This window comes from Frieseomelitta varia, unplaced genomic scaffold (assembly GCF_011392965.1).
Source record: "Frieseomelitta varia isolate USP_RPSP 00005682 unplaced genomic scaffold, Fvar_1.2 scaffold_457, whole genome shotgun sequence".
Taxonomy (NCBI): Eukaryota; Metazoa; Arthropoda; class Insecta; order Hymenoptera; family Apidae; genus Frieseomelitta; species Frieseomelitta varia.
Window position 1 is genome coordinate 34,980 of NW_025110209.1, and position 16,080 is coordinate 51,059.

General features: G+C 41.2%; 1 protein-coding gene and 1 long non-coding RNA gene across 4 annotated transcripts; one reads left to right on the top strand and one right to left on the bottom strand.

The window, feature by feature from the left end:
• Positions 1-159: 159 nt before the first annotated feature.
• LOC122532521 (sushi, von Willebrand factor type A, EGF and pentraxin domain-containing protein 1) lies at positions 160-15,467 on the bottom strand. Of its 3 annotated transcripts, none has more exons than XM_043661329.1 (22): positions 14,600-15,467; positions 8,225-8,342; positions 7,531-7,586; positions 6,443-6,652; positions 6,071-6,166; positions 5,398-5,520; positions 5,140-5,303; positions 4,913-5,039; positions 4,190-4,339; positions 3,941-4,117; positions 3,627-3,806; positions 3,369-3,487; positions 2,931-3,165; positions 2,674-2,847; positions 2,394-2,573; positions 2,079-2,324; positions 1,828-2,007; positions 1,435-1,608; positions 1,171-1,350; positions 988-1,096; positions 734-916; positions 160-651 (listed from the first exon to the last, which is right to left on the bottom strand). In XM_043661329.1, the coding sequence occupies exons 1-22, from the start codon at positions 14,652-14,654 to the stop codon at positions 546-548; spliced, it is 3,342 nt and encodes a 1,113-aa protein (XP_043517264.1). In that variant the 5' UTR covers positions 14,655-15,467; the 3' UTR covers positions 160-545. The 3 variants fall into 3 exon arrangements, with proteins under 3 accessions (XP_043517264.1, XP_043517263.1, XP_043517265.1); XM_043661328.1 differs by having other exon boundaries at positions 7,531-7,589; positions 14,600-15,465; XM_043661330.1 differs by lacking the exons at positions 7,531-7,586; positions 8,225-8,342 and having other exon boundaries at positions 14,600-15,463.
• Positions 8,338-9,274, top strand: LOC122532530. The gene is made up of 2 exons (XR_006307525.1): positions 8,338-8,555; positions 9,025-9,274. It is a non-coding gene; the product is annotated as an uncharacterized LOC122532530 (long non-coding RNA).
• Positions 15,468-16,080: the final 613 nt, after the last annotated feature.

The window sequence follows — 16,080 nt, forward strand, 5'->3', positions numbered from 1 at the left end:
CGATATAATTGACATTCATTTCGTAATTGTATTTACAATATATGTGATAAATAAAGTTGCACAGTACAAACACATTAATCTGTATAGAAGGTGTTAACAAAAGCGAAAGTGTTAACTATATTTTCGATGGTTCTTGTAAAAATATAATAAAATATAAAATAAAACAAGAGCATTGGTTTCTTTATTTTCATAACCAATGAGCATACGAATTTAATGTTATAAATTCGTCACTTGAAACTTACAGATAATTCTCAATTAGAAAAACACGCTATATACATAATAGTACACGGATTGAATTGTCAAAGTGATAGTATGTAATTAATGTTCGTTATACGCCGTCATTGGTATGAAGAAGATTGACGCAACTTTCTCGTAGACACTTCATTATCACGCATTTCCTCTTTACTTATTTACATACATCGGCGATGCGCCGAATACAATAACATAAATAAGGATAACAAAGCTTCGCTTAAACTTATATACTCCTGTACATAAATAATAAATCTGACTTTAAAGAACACAAATTCTAGCGATTGTATCTTCAACTATCGTACAGACACTCCGTTAATTGTAATGCCGTTTCTGTTTGAAACTGGTTCCGCCTCGTAATGTCCCGATCTACCATAATGTCTTCTCATATTAGTGCCATACCTTCAATTCGATAAGACAATTTACCAATTTCGTTCTTCACGACGAGACAAAATTCTTAAAAGGATCGCTTCTTTTCACTTACCCGTAAGTGCTGTCACTTAGGCTGTAAGGACTATCGTAAAGACCATCCTCTGGAACGTTTTCGTACATAGTGTTAGGTGTGCCATCGTTAAGAGTGGCATAAGACATAACAGCAGCGTTTTGGTCTTCTTTTCTTTCAGCTGCTTGAACGTTTTCGGTGTTCTTCACGGGCGTAGCTTTTCTCCTAAAAAGTTTTTGAAACTTTTATTTAATAATTAACTTTCACGAATGTTTTCGTAAATTTTACACTCTTACAATCTTAGATACACGAGTCCAAGAATGATCAGTATAAATATTATAACTCCAGCTCCAATGCCAACGCTGGTACCTACGCCCTGCGCTTCTGCTACTTCATTCGGCGCAACTGTTGAGTAACACATTAATTGATGAAAATCTGTTGAATGTATTTTTAGCATGTACTATTCACGGTTGTCTTACACTCGCATTTAGGTTCCTCTCCGCTCCATAAACCAGTGTCTAAACATTTCCTCAAAAACGGTCCCACTCTTTCGTATTGCGGTAGACAATGATATTCTGCGGTTCCTCCGTAAGTAGTGGTTCCATTTACCACTATCACTCTACCATTTTCTATAGCTTCTGGATGTTTGCAATCGACCGCTATTAAATATAAATGGAAATTTCGCGATTTCGTACTTTAAACTGGCCATAAATTAAAGTTATTTATCAAAGTTGCATAATTACAGAAACAAGCTGGCGTGCTACCACTCCAGGATCCATTTTGCAAACATACTCTAGTTTCGTTCCCTTCCATGTAGAATCCACGCGGGCAACTATAGTGAGCCACTCCACCCACGCTGTGAGTTGAAACTTGCGTAGATAACACTCCATCTTTCTCAGGATTCTTGCATCTAATTTCTGTGTATAAACAAATGGATATAATACAAAGAAAGTATAAAGTTACACAGCGTTTTAAAAGATGAATGCAAAGTTTCTTGATAAAAATTACTATCACTCTCATAACGCAATCACATGCAACATATTTCTTACTATAGAACAATTATCTCGTACAATGCTAACAACTTTCTATGAGACGACCTTTCTAATTTAAAATTAAATTCTAATCTTGACAATTACCTTTGCAGACTGGAGTATCGCTGCTCCATGTACCATTCTCGAGACACAGTCTTCTGGCAAATCCGTCCAATTCAAAATTATTGTCACACTCGTAAAGAGCAGCTGCTCCGTAATAAGTTGCGTTCGACGTTAGAGTGTATTTTCCATGTTGAATGTGTTCCGGTTTTCCGCAATCGACATCTGAAAGATGAACTCACTCAGATCAAATACCCTGCAATCGTTTAAGTACTAGAATTTTCTTTGTTTCTTACAGACGCATCGTGGAACCTCGCCGCTCCATTTTCCGTTGTCCTCGCAAGTGGATAGAGGTTCGCCGACAACCTTGTATCCCCTTTCACAACGATATTTCGCAAGTGCACCTATCTTGTAGGAAGTCGCCCCGGTATTAGAATTCTCCGGCGTTCCTGTCCGGATAAGAGTTCTACCGTACATTCGATCGTTGCCAGTCACGGAGAGGATTCCGTGCTCTGCGTAAATAGGTTCCGGACATCGAATTTCTGAGGAAAGGAAAGTTCAAATGTGAAAAAAAACTAGATCGTAAATATTTGATTTAAAAGAAAACGCACCTTCGCACTTTGGAGTCGCGTCGCTCCATTGACCATTGTCCAAGCAGTATCTTCTCGATACTCCATTTAGCCTATAGTTTCTCGTACAACTGTAAGTGATTTCGCTTCCGAGATGCGTCGTTCCATTCACGTATTCTGCCGCTCCGTTCAACACGGGCAGAACTTTCCCGCAGTCCACGTCTGCGGGATAGAAAGACGAGAAGGTTACCGTCGTGTCGCGATAAATTAATCCGAAAGAAACAGATAAATTTCTAATGACTTTAATAACAAGGAAACTCACACTCGCAGGTGGGCACTTCTCCCGACCATTCACCGTCCCTGCCGCAAGTGTGTCTACTTTCGCCTTGAAGTAGGTATCCTGCTTCGCAGTGGTACTCAATGGCACTGTGAACGTTCAAGTCGTATCCGACGACGTAGCTTCCAGCCGGTACCTCTGGCTCCTCGCAGGTGATTACTGCATCAATCGAAATAATCAGCCGTTACACACAGTTCGTACACCGTTCATCATTTCTCTGAGAAAGAATTTAATCTGTTTACATTCGCACGACGGCGTATCGTTGCTCCATTTTCCTTCCTTGGTACATTCTTGCCTCGCTTCGCCGACCAGCCAGTAGTCCTCCAGGCAAGTGTACACGGCCAAACTTTTAACCGTGGTGGTGCCATTAATTAGGGTCACCGAACCGAATTCAATTTGAGCCGGTGCTCCGCAATCGACGAATCTGCACTGAGGCGCTTTGCCCGACCATTCTCCGCCGACGTCGCACGTAAGAACCTTTCGAAATTGATTATCAATGTTTAATATTCCGTTCTCCTCGCAACGTAATCGCTCAATATATATAACATAAGATTGCGCAAATCATTCATCGACTTGTACGAACAGTACCGCGGCGAAAGATGCACTACTTACATAAATAGAATTTAGATTCGAAACAGTTTTACGAACCGAGCATAACGAATGGGAGGAAAGTTGCTTACGTTGTCTCCGAACAGAATGAAGCCATTTTGACAGGAGTAACTGGCTGTCGAGCCTGCTCTCCTTCCGGTAGTCGCCACAACTCCACCGTTAATTTGAGGTGGCTCTGGACACCAGTCGACTGTAAAATAACAAACAATATTTTATAAAAACTATATTATAATATTTTATAGAAATTACATAGATTTTCTACTTTCTGTAATATTTTATAGAAATTATACAGAAACATCGCTACGTAGAATTATGTAGAAATCTCGCACATAAACACTGGGAATGATGTCCACTCCAAATACCGCCGTCCCCGCATCTTCGCCTAACGTCACCGAGCAACGTGTAGTTTTCCTTGCACGCGTAATCAGCAAACGCTCCGTAAGTCGTTCTCTTATCGACCAGGGTAATCACACCGTTCTCCAGATCAGGCAGAGGGCCGCAGTCGACAACTGCAAGCGTTTAAAAGACGGCTTTCAGTATGCGCGAGACGGTTACCGATTACCAACTACACACATGCATCGTCATTGTCCGAGCAATTATACAGACAGCTCGCGTAGCCGACGCGCATGCGATTAAAACTTACACTTGCACGTGGCCGGCTCGCCGCTCCAAAATCCGCTGGACTCGCACGTTCTGCTCTTCGACCCTATCAACATGTATCCATCGGGACAAACGTAATCTATCGTAGATCCTATGGTTCGTTTGGTCCCCGTAATCGTTGTGTTCTCGGATTTTTCCGGACTGCCGCAAGTAGGTGGTCCTAAACAGTTCAACAGTTCGAGCAGATTTATCACACAGCTGATTATACACACGCGTATCGATCGCTACTCACTGCTTTGACATATCCAATGCAGATAGTCAAGGTTGCAGCCAACGTCGTTCCACAGCCAGCTACGGCCACCGTCCAACACCACGCAATTTTGCTCGCCGTTGTAATTATTTGGCTGATCCTTTCCCCAGGATGGTTTTTGCACAATCTCGCCTGGTGGTAAACAACACAAAAACAACATGAAAAGGGAACTCGTTTCTTGAAAAGCGTCAATTCAACAAGGTCGTTCACCTCCACCAGCAGGAGCTATTAGCATTCAAAGCAAAACGTTCCGTCTGCTTCGATCCAGACGCAACAAACAATTAACAGAGATTATAACGTTCGAACAGACGCTCACGGGTGTAACTTCCGTTGATTTCCTCACAGTCGTAACTTTCACGTTCTATTTATTAGCGCCTGTTATTACGCCGTTACGACGGTCGGCCGTGTCGAGACGATCGTTGATTTCGTAGATCAGGATAACCCGCTCGTCGGGGGACGAATTTCCGATTAACGAATTCAACCGATCGGCGGAACTATAATTATCGCGTAATCACGAGGTAAATTGATTGGTTCGGCTCGACGAATCTAACCAGCGAATCTTGCCCAACCCTGTGTCTTGCCGACCCGGTTCCCATGAACGTTACCGATAAATCGTGAGAAGGGAAAAAAAACCGTTTTGACTGTAGTCAACGAGCAAATGAGACTGGAACACGAGTGGAAGCGACTGAGGAACAAGATATTCACCGTCGACCCATCGCCATGTCCTCGCTGTTATCAGTGGTTCCTTTTGAGTGCCTATCCAAACCAGTTGCGTCTTCAGTTTGTCTTTACGCCTCTCCAGATTGTTCAATATGTACACCGAAGCTGCACCCTGTGTAGACATACGAAGACATCACGAATGTTACAATAGAGGCCACGCATGCTTTGGAACATGTTCAAAAATTAAACGAAAGAACCGTTGCTGCAGAGACCTGAAAGCCGTGCACGAGATCGCCGCCTCTCGCGCGACAGTAATTCCTGGCCTCTTGGAAAGAATCGCCCTTCTTCACGACGAATTCGTAACAGGTGGAGTTGAAGGCGGCCAAGTCGGCGTCAGCCGGCGTTCCGCTGTACGCGCACCTGTCCGTTGAAAACTCTGCGAAAAGAATGAAAACAGGAAGAACTCTCCTACAGGAATTTCATTGGATAGGCTGCCGACAGAAGTTTGCTCTTTCGATCATCTGACTTACCGTCCACGGCGAACACTTCCACCTCGCACAAACTCAGGCTTCCTTCGACTCCGACAAGCTGCAGAAACACATACTGTCCGATCAGAGCTCTGGCGCACACGAATGTCTTCGTGATTCCTTCCTCTATGAAAAATTAATCGATTGACTGTAAAATCACGACTCAGGAGAGTGTATCTTAACCCTTTGCACTTCAAGTACTCCTCTCAGGTATAGACAATATTTCATGTTGTGATGGGAGGGAATATAAAAATATTGTTAATAAATTTTATTCAATCACGCTCCTCGGATTGAATAAATCTGAATTAAAAAATATTTTTATCAATTTATTTTCAATATATTTTATTTCATTATATTATATTTTATAAAACATAATTATTTCAAGGTAGTAGCGACAACGAATTTGTTTTTGATATAAAAATAATTTAGACAGTGCTTGTTCTGAGACTTGTGATCAAGCATTGATTCTGACGATAGTGACATTATTCTACCAACGTAAAAAAGCAAAAAGATTCCAATTTAGTGATTCCAGTAATAAGAAGATAAAAGAGATATTACGCACAGTAAAAATTTCTATTTTAAATAATAAATAATTTACTAGATATGGATGAGAAGCCAAAAAAAGTCAGAGTTGTTGTAAGATGCAAAGGGTTGATAAACTGCCAAAATTGCTCACCAATGGTGCCAGGGAACCAAGCGCACAAAGGGTTGCGCTGCAATTCCACGCTACTGTTACCCACGCGTATTTCAATGTCCTGAAGGGGTTGATGACCTGTCGACAACGAGAATCATTGCCACTTTCGATCACTCAATGTCGAAACGGCCGACTAAAATCGTTGAACAAAGGATCGTTTCTCTTTTCTTCGAAAGAAAGTTACCTACATACGCAATCTGCTCGAAAAACGAAAGTATCAGCTTCGATTTATTAGAGAATTTTTAAATTTCATTAGAACGCAAAACGATGCCCATTTCATTCTACTTTCTATACTACTCTACATTAGTCTACGATGAAAGTAAAAATACGCGAGAAGTGAGGAGAAAAATTTACCGCAGCAACCTCTGGTCGTCACTCGGACCACTTTTACCGAATACGACTTGAGAAGGTCGACCTTCCACCAAGGGCTAGGCTCGCTCTGAGTCTCCGTGCACCTCTTCCCATCGTGCTCCGTGCTCGAATCTCCGTCGTTTCCGTGGCCGGCATCTCCGCCTCGCACGGTGGTCGATTGGTTCGTCGGTTTGCGAAAAGCGACGTTTGTCCCTGTAATAACGCGAGTTTTTTCACCAAGCTCGAGGAAACTAACCAAAGATAAAAAGAAAGACGCCCGAAGAAGGAAAGAAAACCAAAAAGAGGGGAGGGAAAGAATTAATAGATCCGGGAAGAGCGTTTCGAGGCAAATCGGCGCGGAGTTAAACTGCTTGGAACCGAACAAACCCGAAGAAAGGTGTTGCCAATCACGACCGTGTAACAAAACGTCCGTTACCGGCAGGATGCATTTAGTAATAAAAAGAGAGACGATTATCTAGCGTCGCAAGTAGTTTCACCAAGTTGCAGGTAGGTGGTTACTCGGTGTTTCGGAATCTTCCGGCTTCGTTCGCTTTTCCGCATTCTCATTGGTCAAAACAATCTGCAGACGACGCTAGTTAATCGGCAGTTGCAGTCTTTCGTCGTCTATCGACTGTCGTCGAATTGTAAATACTCCGGTTGCGTAACGTTCCGCCGGTGCACGTTTTTGTCGTCCTTTGTCGAACTTTCTTTTCGTCGGCGGCGAATCTTGCGGGTAAAAGTGAAACGTTCGCAACGGAACGGAAAAAAGCGAGACCATAATACATAAGTCCGGACCAAGGGTCGGTGCATTTTAACGAGGTTACCTCGCGGCATACGAAAAATCACTTTCTACCGTACCTGCTCGGTAGACCAATACCTGCGCGCTGCATTTTAAAGGGACATAGTTCAATTTCTTCGATCGATCGGTGCGACCGATTCTTCGTTGGATATAGATTTGTACGTACGTGCTTATATCTGAAGAGAAAGCTTTCGGTATGATCTTACTGTCAAGAGAAACGTGTGGCGTGTGGGACGAAAAACTTTGGATGAGAAAGATTCCAAATGAAAGCAGATATCAAACGAATGCTTACCACAGAACGGTAGATCCCCTTGCCATTTTCCGCGAGCGTTGCATGTCAAACTGCCGCTGCTGAGCAAACAATAGTCGAATGAAACGATCGAAATTTTCTATTTCGTTGCAAACAATGCACGACGAGAAACGGGAGCGCGAGCACGCGAGCAAATATCGTCAACCATACGAATTATAAGAAAACGGAGAAAGTTCGTAATGAATGGTGCTATTGACGGAAATGGTACTTATGCATGCGGAGAGACACTATAGAAACACAGTGGTTTCGCTCGACCACGTTTATTTATGTATATCGAATAAAATGACAGACTCTGGTGTCATCCGACGACAATTTTAATTAACTTTCTCCTAGTTTCGTTTAGCTATGATTTAGTTTGACACTATGTTTACTTTTCTCTAACAAATTACTCTAGAGCAGCGGTTCCCTTTTTTTCTCTCCCGTATCCTTTAATTAGGCTTTTCATTTATGAGTATCCCCTCCACTCAAAAACTTTTACATAAGTCGCACTTTGTAAATCAAAACTCTATAAAACTCTTTGTTTTTGTGTTTTTATTCCAACTTCTTTTTTTGCCGTTTTTTGCCATTATCAATATTATTTTCACCCCCCACTATAGATTGAGAGCCGCTGCTCTAGAGTTATGATGCTCAGCGTTCAACGTGTACGAGTACTACATTCTTTTGAAGCGTTACTTACCCGAACAATTCGTATCCGGCATCGCAAGTGTACGTTGCCAAAGTGCCTGTTGCTAAAGATTCATCGGACAATGACACTTTGGCGTTCATCGGTACAGCCGGATGCCCGCACTTCAATCCTGCGTTCAAGAAAATTACACAGTTCAATTGTAATGTCTTGAAGATGGCGCTCGACAATCCCGACGAAGATAAATTCGGTGTAGTGGTGTTTTAATGTTTATATTCAATGTTTCATTGAAAGTTGACAGTTTTAAGCGAGTAGGATCGGAGTTTTAATTTCTATGGTATTATTTACGGTAGACGGCGTAACTTCTAAAGAAAATAGATCTCCGGTAATTACATTTCGAATGAAATTGCAGTCCTCGTCACTTTCAACCTTTATATTTAAAAGAAAACACTCTGTCGAAGATCTTCATCGACGAAGAGCTCTCATAGTTTCTATAGTGAACTCTACGTACAACTCTAATTTACTGTCCACTACAACTACCAACAAACTATACTTAATTGTATACTATACTGATTACATTAATATATGTTATAATCTACAGTATATTTTATTATTATAATTTATAATATTATAATAATTTAAAGTATATTATAGCAAAGAAAATTGAAATGCAAGGTACAAAACAAAATTAATAATACAACAAAGGACACAAGCTTTTAATATTAATATATTTTATCAAAAATCACTCGAGTATCTAAAAATACACTGTATCGTAAATGTATAAAATTTCCATAGGAAATTACAAATTGGTCATTTTGACTACTTTGACAGGTTGATAGGTTGGCTACCTTGAGTCCAGTATTAATTCGACGATGTAACGTTTGCTACGTAACACGTACTTGTTATCAACATGGAATGTGGAATAAGGACGTGTCAAGGACGCAAGTGTCGCATCCCCATGCGTTACTTTCAAAATACACTGAAACAATGGCTATGACACGAGGCAAAGAGAAATCTTGATTAAAATCCCACGCGTGCCTCATTATCCGAATTCTATGAGCCGGGGAATTACACGAAAGATTTTCTACCTGTCTATAAAAGGTGCAAAAAAAATAGTAGGACGAACGTACAACGCGGTAAGGTTATGGACAGCTCGAAATGGGAGGTACACGTATCGGTATGTAGCTTGAGAAACGTTTCCTTGCAATGAAAAATCTAACGGTTGAAAGTTGATGGAAATCGACACGTACATATATATATATCTATGTGAGCGTATGTGTATATATGTACCTTATAACCCGCCATAAAATACTCTCGTGAAGGTAGAAACGACTAAACTCGCCCGTATCCAAAGGAAATGTCTACTTTATACTTTCCACGTTTCTTCTCTTCCCATATGAAAATAAGCACTGTGCAAATTAATGATTGAGCATACAGTACATATATTTTTGCGTTTTACGTGCAAGTGCGTTGAAGTACGAAGACGAAAACTAATCGAAGATAGAAACAAGATTCCAGAACATAGAAGAATCGCGATATAAACACGTAAGTGCTGCAATATATAAACAGATGCGTATTCGCGACGGTTAAATAAGTCGCCTGATCGTTGCAACACCGACGCCAGCGAAAATGCAAGAAATATCAAGATGGAAATAGACAAGGATAATGTAAACCTCACGCACACCGTTCTCGCGTGTACGAGCGATACAATCATAAAAAGTGATTAGAGGAGCGCAGTCGTGCGACTCGCGGAATAAGTTTCCGGCGATATTTCAAGGCCGATCGCGAGTGATGGCCTTAGATCTTCGAATGGAAGGAGTATCTTGACGATTCTAATTTGCAATCATCTCGCTTTTTTGCCTTTTCCTAATTCTTTACAATCGCGAACGTTCATGTGCGTGTGTTGTGTACTTGTGTGTGCGCGGGAATACGTCAATTTAAATTTGAATCCTCGCGTGTGCTCGATCCGCCGGGTGAAAGCCAGCGTTGTCTTCTCCGTTCGATTCGAACTCTCCGGAGCGTTTCTCACGAGACACCGAGTTTACCGCTCCGTGCGAACGAGTTAATTAAAGCGAGCAACAAACGCGCTCGCGCACGCGCGATTATTTCGATTTATGTACGTCTGTTGAACCGCTTCTTTCATTGCTCACTTTCTATCTAATTAAACCTCATTTCACCCCGACACTTGAACCTAAACTTCTTAATTAGTCACGGAGGAATACTCGCCACGATAAAGGTCATCGAATTTCCAACGTGAATGATCGCATCGTTTCTCTTTAATTAATTTCTCCTGCGTTTCAAGTGTCCATTTGATTCAACTATTTTTTTTTTCTTTTTTTCTTTTTCCGTTCGAATGTATATTTACTTAAATCTTTCCGGGACGTAGAGCCCTCCGTTGAGTGGAGGGGTTCCACGAAAAAGTGGTGCTCAATTCAGATCTCGAGGTGCCGAAGAATTCCCCGGTTAATTGCCTGCGTGCGTGTACGTGTAAACACAGCGACGTCGCTAGCTTTTTAGTCTGGTGTTTGGCATTCGCTGATCGCTTCGTGGGTCTGGGTCACGCGGTTACAAAACTTTGAAGCCGAAATAACGGTACGACATCGGGGAGCTACTTCGAATCGGGACTATACTACGACGGCGAAGCGTGTCACGGTACAGTTCTTGCCTCATCGCCATTTTTATTTATCTCCCCTAAAATGACTCGAATCATTTCACTGAAAATACAGCTCGACGGATTTCCTTTTCGTAAATCACTTTTTCCCTCCGTTCTTTTTTTTCTTTTTTTTCTCGACTGCGATTTCGAAGAATGAAACTACTACTTTTCTCCCGTTTTGCTTCATAATGTCATTGACGTCGATTTTAATTCATACGTAAAGTGCTCGCGCTCGTTATTTTTTTTTACTAGTTCTCGAGAAAGAAATGAACGATTTCAAGTAACGATCACGTCGAAATACACGAATACAAGTTTCAACCGTATATAAAAACGATTGTCAAGGAATTGGAAAGTAGCCTGTTTGCCAAGAATCTCGCAAAAAAGAAAAAGAAAAAAACGAAAGAGATCGATCGGTTATTTAGAGACGAACGTGATTCAAATCTTCAAGTCTCTCGATTTACATTCCTGACAATGGACGATCGAGAATCCTCTGGATGCTAGGCATCTAAGTAGACATCTAAATTCGAAATACAACGAAACCGATAACGCGTTATTTATCTGGCGACTCGATCGTGACGCGATCGAGAAGAAAGGCAAAGGATGTTACGTGTTATTGCGTTTACGTAAACGGGACCCGCCGAGAGCGAATTTTACAACCGCCTGGAGGGCGTCAGTAGGGCATCCCGAGAACCGGTCGACGTGGTTATTTGGTTCTACAAAGAAACCATCTACTGGAGAGAACAGATGGCGAGCCGGCCACCAAATTCGTACCACCTCGAGCTCCTTAATTTGAAGCCGACCGGTGTTGGTCATAAGAAAGCGTCGGCTGCTCGTTCCATCGGTTCGTAACGATAGAAAGTGTCTTTTTTTCTTTTTTTGTTTTGTTTCGTTTTCGCGAGTTTCCCAATCTATTGTGGCGGTACATGTTCGTCGCGATCGACTCCGGTGACTTGCGACATCTCGCAACGCGTCAGGAAACGAGAAACCTCGCTACGACACTCTTGGTACTTTCCTATTACCGTTTCAACGTTCTTCGCACGCCTGTGCGAAACAATTCAAAATTTCTACACGCGTTTGACGATTGGCATTTCGATTGCGTAATTAGTGTATAGAGAGTTACAATAAAAATATATATATATATATATATTTACGCGTCGTGCATATCGATGACGAGACAGAGGAAAAAAACGGTTCGTTGTCGCTTGAAATTTCACCTGTGTCGGCGCGCGGTGCCCCACCCAAAGAGGTGCGTTTATCGGCAGCGGGAGCTACCCGCGAGTTTCGCATGCTTCAGTCCAGCCAGACCTCGTCGAAAGCTAAATGTTACGCCGGTCTCAGCTTGCTAGAACCGTGCAAATCCACGTTTCCTTCTTCCTTTTCCTTTTATTCTTTTCTCGTCTTTCCTCCCCGCGAGAAGGAAAGAAAAGCGTTCGCCTAGAATCTCGGGAACGCTTTTACTTCCCCACCTTGGCACGAGCTTCAACGCGCCACACTGGTGCACCGGCCCCGCTTCACCGCGGATCAACTGTTACCCTGTGTTCCTTCTCTCGATCGCTAACGATCTCCACGAGCCCCTGCAACTGGATCGGTCAGAGACGTGCCAACTACGTTTTCGAAAAGCCCGTATTTACTTGCAGTAATTTAATTAACACTAGAACCACCGACGTCTTGACGAAGCTCTACCAGGTCAAAATGACTGCTCTTTAAAAAGACACGTAGTAACAGAATATTTTTATATTTATTGATTTATTACTTTCTCACAAAGGAATTCCACGTCATGTAGTACATTTTTGTATTATTAATTTATCTTAAGTACCAGTCGATTTCGACTGGTACTGGTATATGTTGTATACAAAGTTATTCTGATTTTCAATAAATAAAAATAAATTTGTTATATTATATTATTCCTTTAGTTGTTGCTGCAAAAGTCAATAAATCATTGCTTAACACGAAGCAGGAATTTTATGATAAAGTTGTCATTTTGACTGGTGTGGTAGTTCTGCTTCTCTGCAGCTTGTCTATAGTTTCAGTTGCTAGAAACAATATTGCTTCGAACGGATCAAGATACCAGTCGATTTCGACTGGTATTGGTATATGTTGTATACAAAGTTATTCTGATTTTCAATAAATAAAAATATATTTGTTATGTTATATTATTCCTTTAGTTGTTGCTGCAAAAGTCAATACATCATTGCTTAACACGAAGCAGGAATTTTATGATAAAGTTGTCATTTTGACTGGTGTGGTAGTTCTACTGTTAACAAAGCTCTGTAGCTTGTCTATATTTTCAGTTACTAGAAACAATATTGCTTCGAACGGATCAAGATACCAGTCGATTTCGACTGGTATTGGTATATGTTGTATACAAAGTTATTCTGATTTTCAATAAATAAAAATATATTTGTTATATTATTCCTTTAGTTGTTGCTGCAAAAGTCAATATATTATTGCTTAACACGAAGCAGGAATTTTATGATAAAGTTGTCATTTTGACTGATGTGGTAGTTCTACTGTTAACAAAGCTTCTCTGCAGCTTGTCTATAGTTTCAGTTGCTAGAAACAATAATATTGTTTCGAACGCGTCAAAATGATAGTAAATCGAGAAAAGAAAACGTTGAGATTGAAGCAATCGTCATTGACCAAGAATAAAATCCTTCCCTTAATACTTTCTTACGTGCTTTTAGAACGTATCATTCTGTAATCTTTGAAATTTGTTCGAGTGCAAATTCGAATTTCGCGGATAGAAGAACGGAATGGCAAAAATCGAAAAAGTGCTTGTTATTGGTGCAAAGCTAATGACACGTGTGTGGCAAGCAGCTTTTCTTTTTTTTAAATTAACGCACGAGGTAACATTATGGGATTGTGAACACATGCATATTAGAGATGTAATTATCTAGCTACGTGTTTCATGTAGGTCACCTAGGAGACCAAGTCTTACAAAAGACAAAACTCGCTTCGACTGACTGCCTCCACGGGCGAGTGTTCTTACGTTGCATGACAAATTAAATTTGACCGAGATGGAATGAAAAAGATCAGAGCGCGAAATTCAAATGCGAATATCATTGGAACAGAGCTTGCCAGGCAGGAAAGCAAATGCAAATTCATGTCCTGTTTCCGGCTGTCTTGCCCAACGAATGTTTTTAAATGGTCCGTTGATTTTACGAATCGCAGCTGCTATTGTCCAAAGGTATGTTTCAAGGTGGATGCCGGCCACTTTTGTTTTTCTCATAATCGTCATCTAAAAATAAATACTTTCAGAGAACGAATATTCTTCTTTGGGAAAAAATGAAAGAAAAAGAGGAAACTAGAAGGAACTCGCAGGATTTCGAGAAAACAGAATACGAAGCGACGTAGGAACCTGTACGTTTCATTCGAGGCGGATACACCGGGTGACCTCGAGACACCAGAAAATCCGCGTGGACGAGAACCGAGTGGGCGGTACCTGTTTTGTACCGTTTGTATTCCTTTCCTTGGTGCCAGGGACAAAACTCAAGAACAGATAGAAAATATCATAGAGTCGGCGAGTTTGAAATTTCGAAGGGGATTCGTCAACGCTTCTCTCCTCTTTCGTTCACGGTGCCGGTCCATCGGTCGGTTCAATGAACTTTCGAGAAATGAAAGCTTCAAAGAGAGCAAATGATCAATGCGCAAATGACAAGTGAGACTTAGGTTACAAGTAAAGATTATAAGTGTGCGATTGTAAGTATAGATTGGCTCAGCTGTTGTATGCTTGTATTGTTAATTCAGTGAAAAAAAAATATCCTAAAGATACGTGCCTTTTGCGCCTACAACGAGGATTCCTAAAAGAAATAGATGAACCTCTCGTCCCATCCTCGGTGTATCGTTTACTGCTGTGGACAGATGCTGGGCTCACATCGAAAATTGCACTAAATTTGGTCGCAGATCATCCACAACTATGCGTGTATACGCTACCATAGAACACTTTATCGCGCACCACGGAAACTTTCACAAGTTTCTTTGTTCGATGCGTGGTACCGCGACGACAACAATTTTGTTTCGAAAACGAAAAATATCCTTTCCTTCAAAAGCCGAACCGAAGTCGTTGGCGAATTCGCGCCAAAATATGGTTCAAAGACTCGTTCGACGAGCAAACTTTTAGTCACCGTATGCGATCCAATCAAATGATCCAAGGTCCTCCCATGATTTAAGTCAACTCCAGTTAATTGTTGCTCGCACTACCCGGAATTATTCGTTGCGTTCCATATTGGGTCGTAATTTCCTTTTCGATTCTTCATATTATCGACATCGGTGGCGTTTCTTCGGTTGTCCATACGGGGTAAGGAAACAACTATGTTCAGGAAATAAAACTCGACGATCACCACGACTTTCTGGTTCATTCACCGCAAATATAGCTCACGCTTTATCAGAGATCGTTAAACGCGACTTTTCCACGACATTTTCGCTGACCGTTTGGTCGAATGTGACGACCGAGTGTGACGATCCGTTCCCTTCACTAGCCGTTCGTCGAGTGCCACGGGCCTCGAGTCTCTTGTACTCCTTCGACATTATGAAAGTACAGTGAAGCCGTGTGCTGTATGCACCATGCATCCAACTTACTACGAGGTGCTCCGCTATATTCTTCTTAACTTTTCGCCTTAAAATCGACAGTAGGGACAACATACACCTGCTGCTGCAAATCAAATTATTATTCTAAATTAGATAAATCTCTTACTTTACGTCTCATAGTTCTTAAGATGTACGTGTCTTTGATCCTATACCTTTAACAATCGATACGCAATTGTCAAATTTGAACTTTACTTTATTGGCTACAGCTTATGAAAGTTTTACTGATTCTGTATTGTCCGAGGTCGAGAATATTACCGGTCTGGCTGCTAAGTATTTTTACAAAACTGTGTACTTGTGCGTATTCATATCTACAACGTTTCCAAGGTGAAGCCAACGCGTGATCAAGCAGTTGTAACGACTTTTACCTGTACGATTATAACAGTTATGTATTAGTGGATTGGTTCCGCAGAAGTAACGATTGATTTAGAAGTAATTACTTCCTTGTGCGCAGCTAACGTGCGTACGACCAATTATGATTGTATGTTAATATTCAAATCACCGTGCAAAATGATATTTTCTCACGTTAAATCGTATATTGCATCCTGTTTCCAACTGCTCACACTTCTTTATAATTGACTTCTTTTCAAGAAACTAGCAGTGTAGAAATTAATAACGATAAAACTTTGAAATTTGGAACTTACTGTAAATTATTATTATTAATATTATTACT

What these genes read in the sequence shown, in the direction of transcription:
- LOC122532521 (XM_043661328.1), bottom strand. Translation starts at nt 14,654, where the DNA reads ATGGGACGAGAGGTTCATCTATTTCTTTTAGGAATCCTCGTTGTAGGC. An exon ending in GGAAGTGTTCGCCGTGGACG is followed by an intron (nt 5,304 to 5,397) that starts GTAAGTCAGATG and finishes TTCTTTTCGCAG; the next exon opens with AGTTTTCAACGGACAGGTGC. An exon ending in CGAGGTTCCACGATGCGTCT is followed by an intron (nt 2,008 to 2,078) that starts GTAAGAAACAAA and finishes TTCATCTTTCAG; the next exon opens with ATGTCGATTGCGGAAAACCG.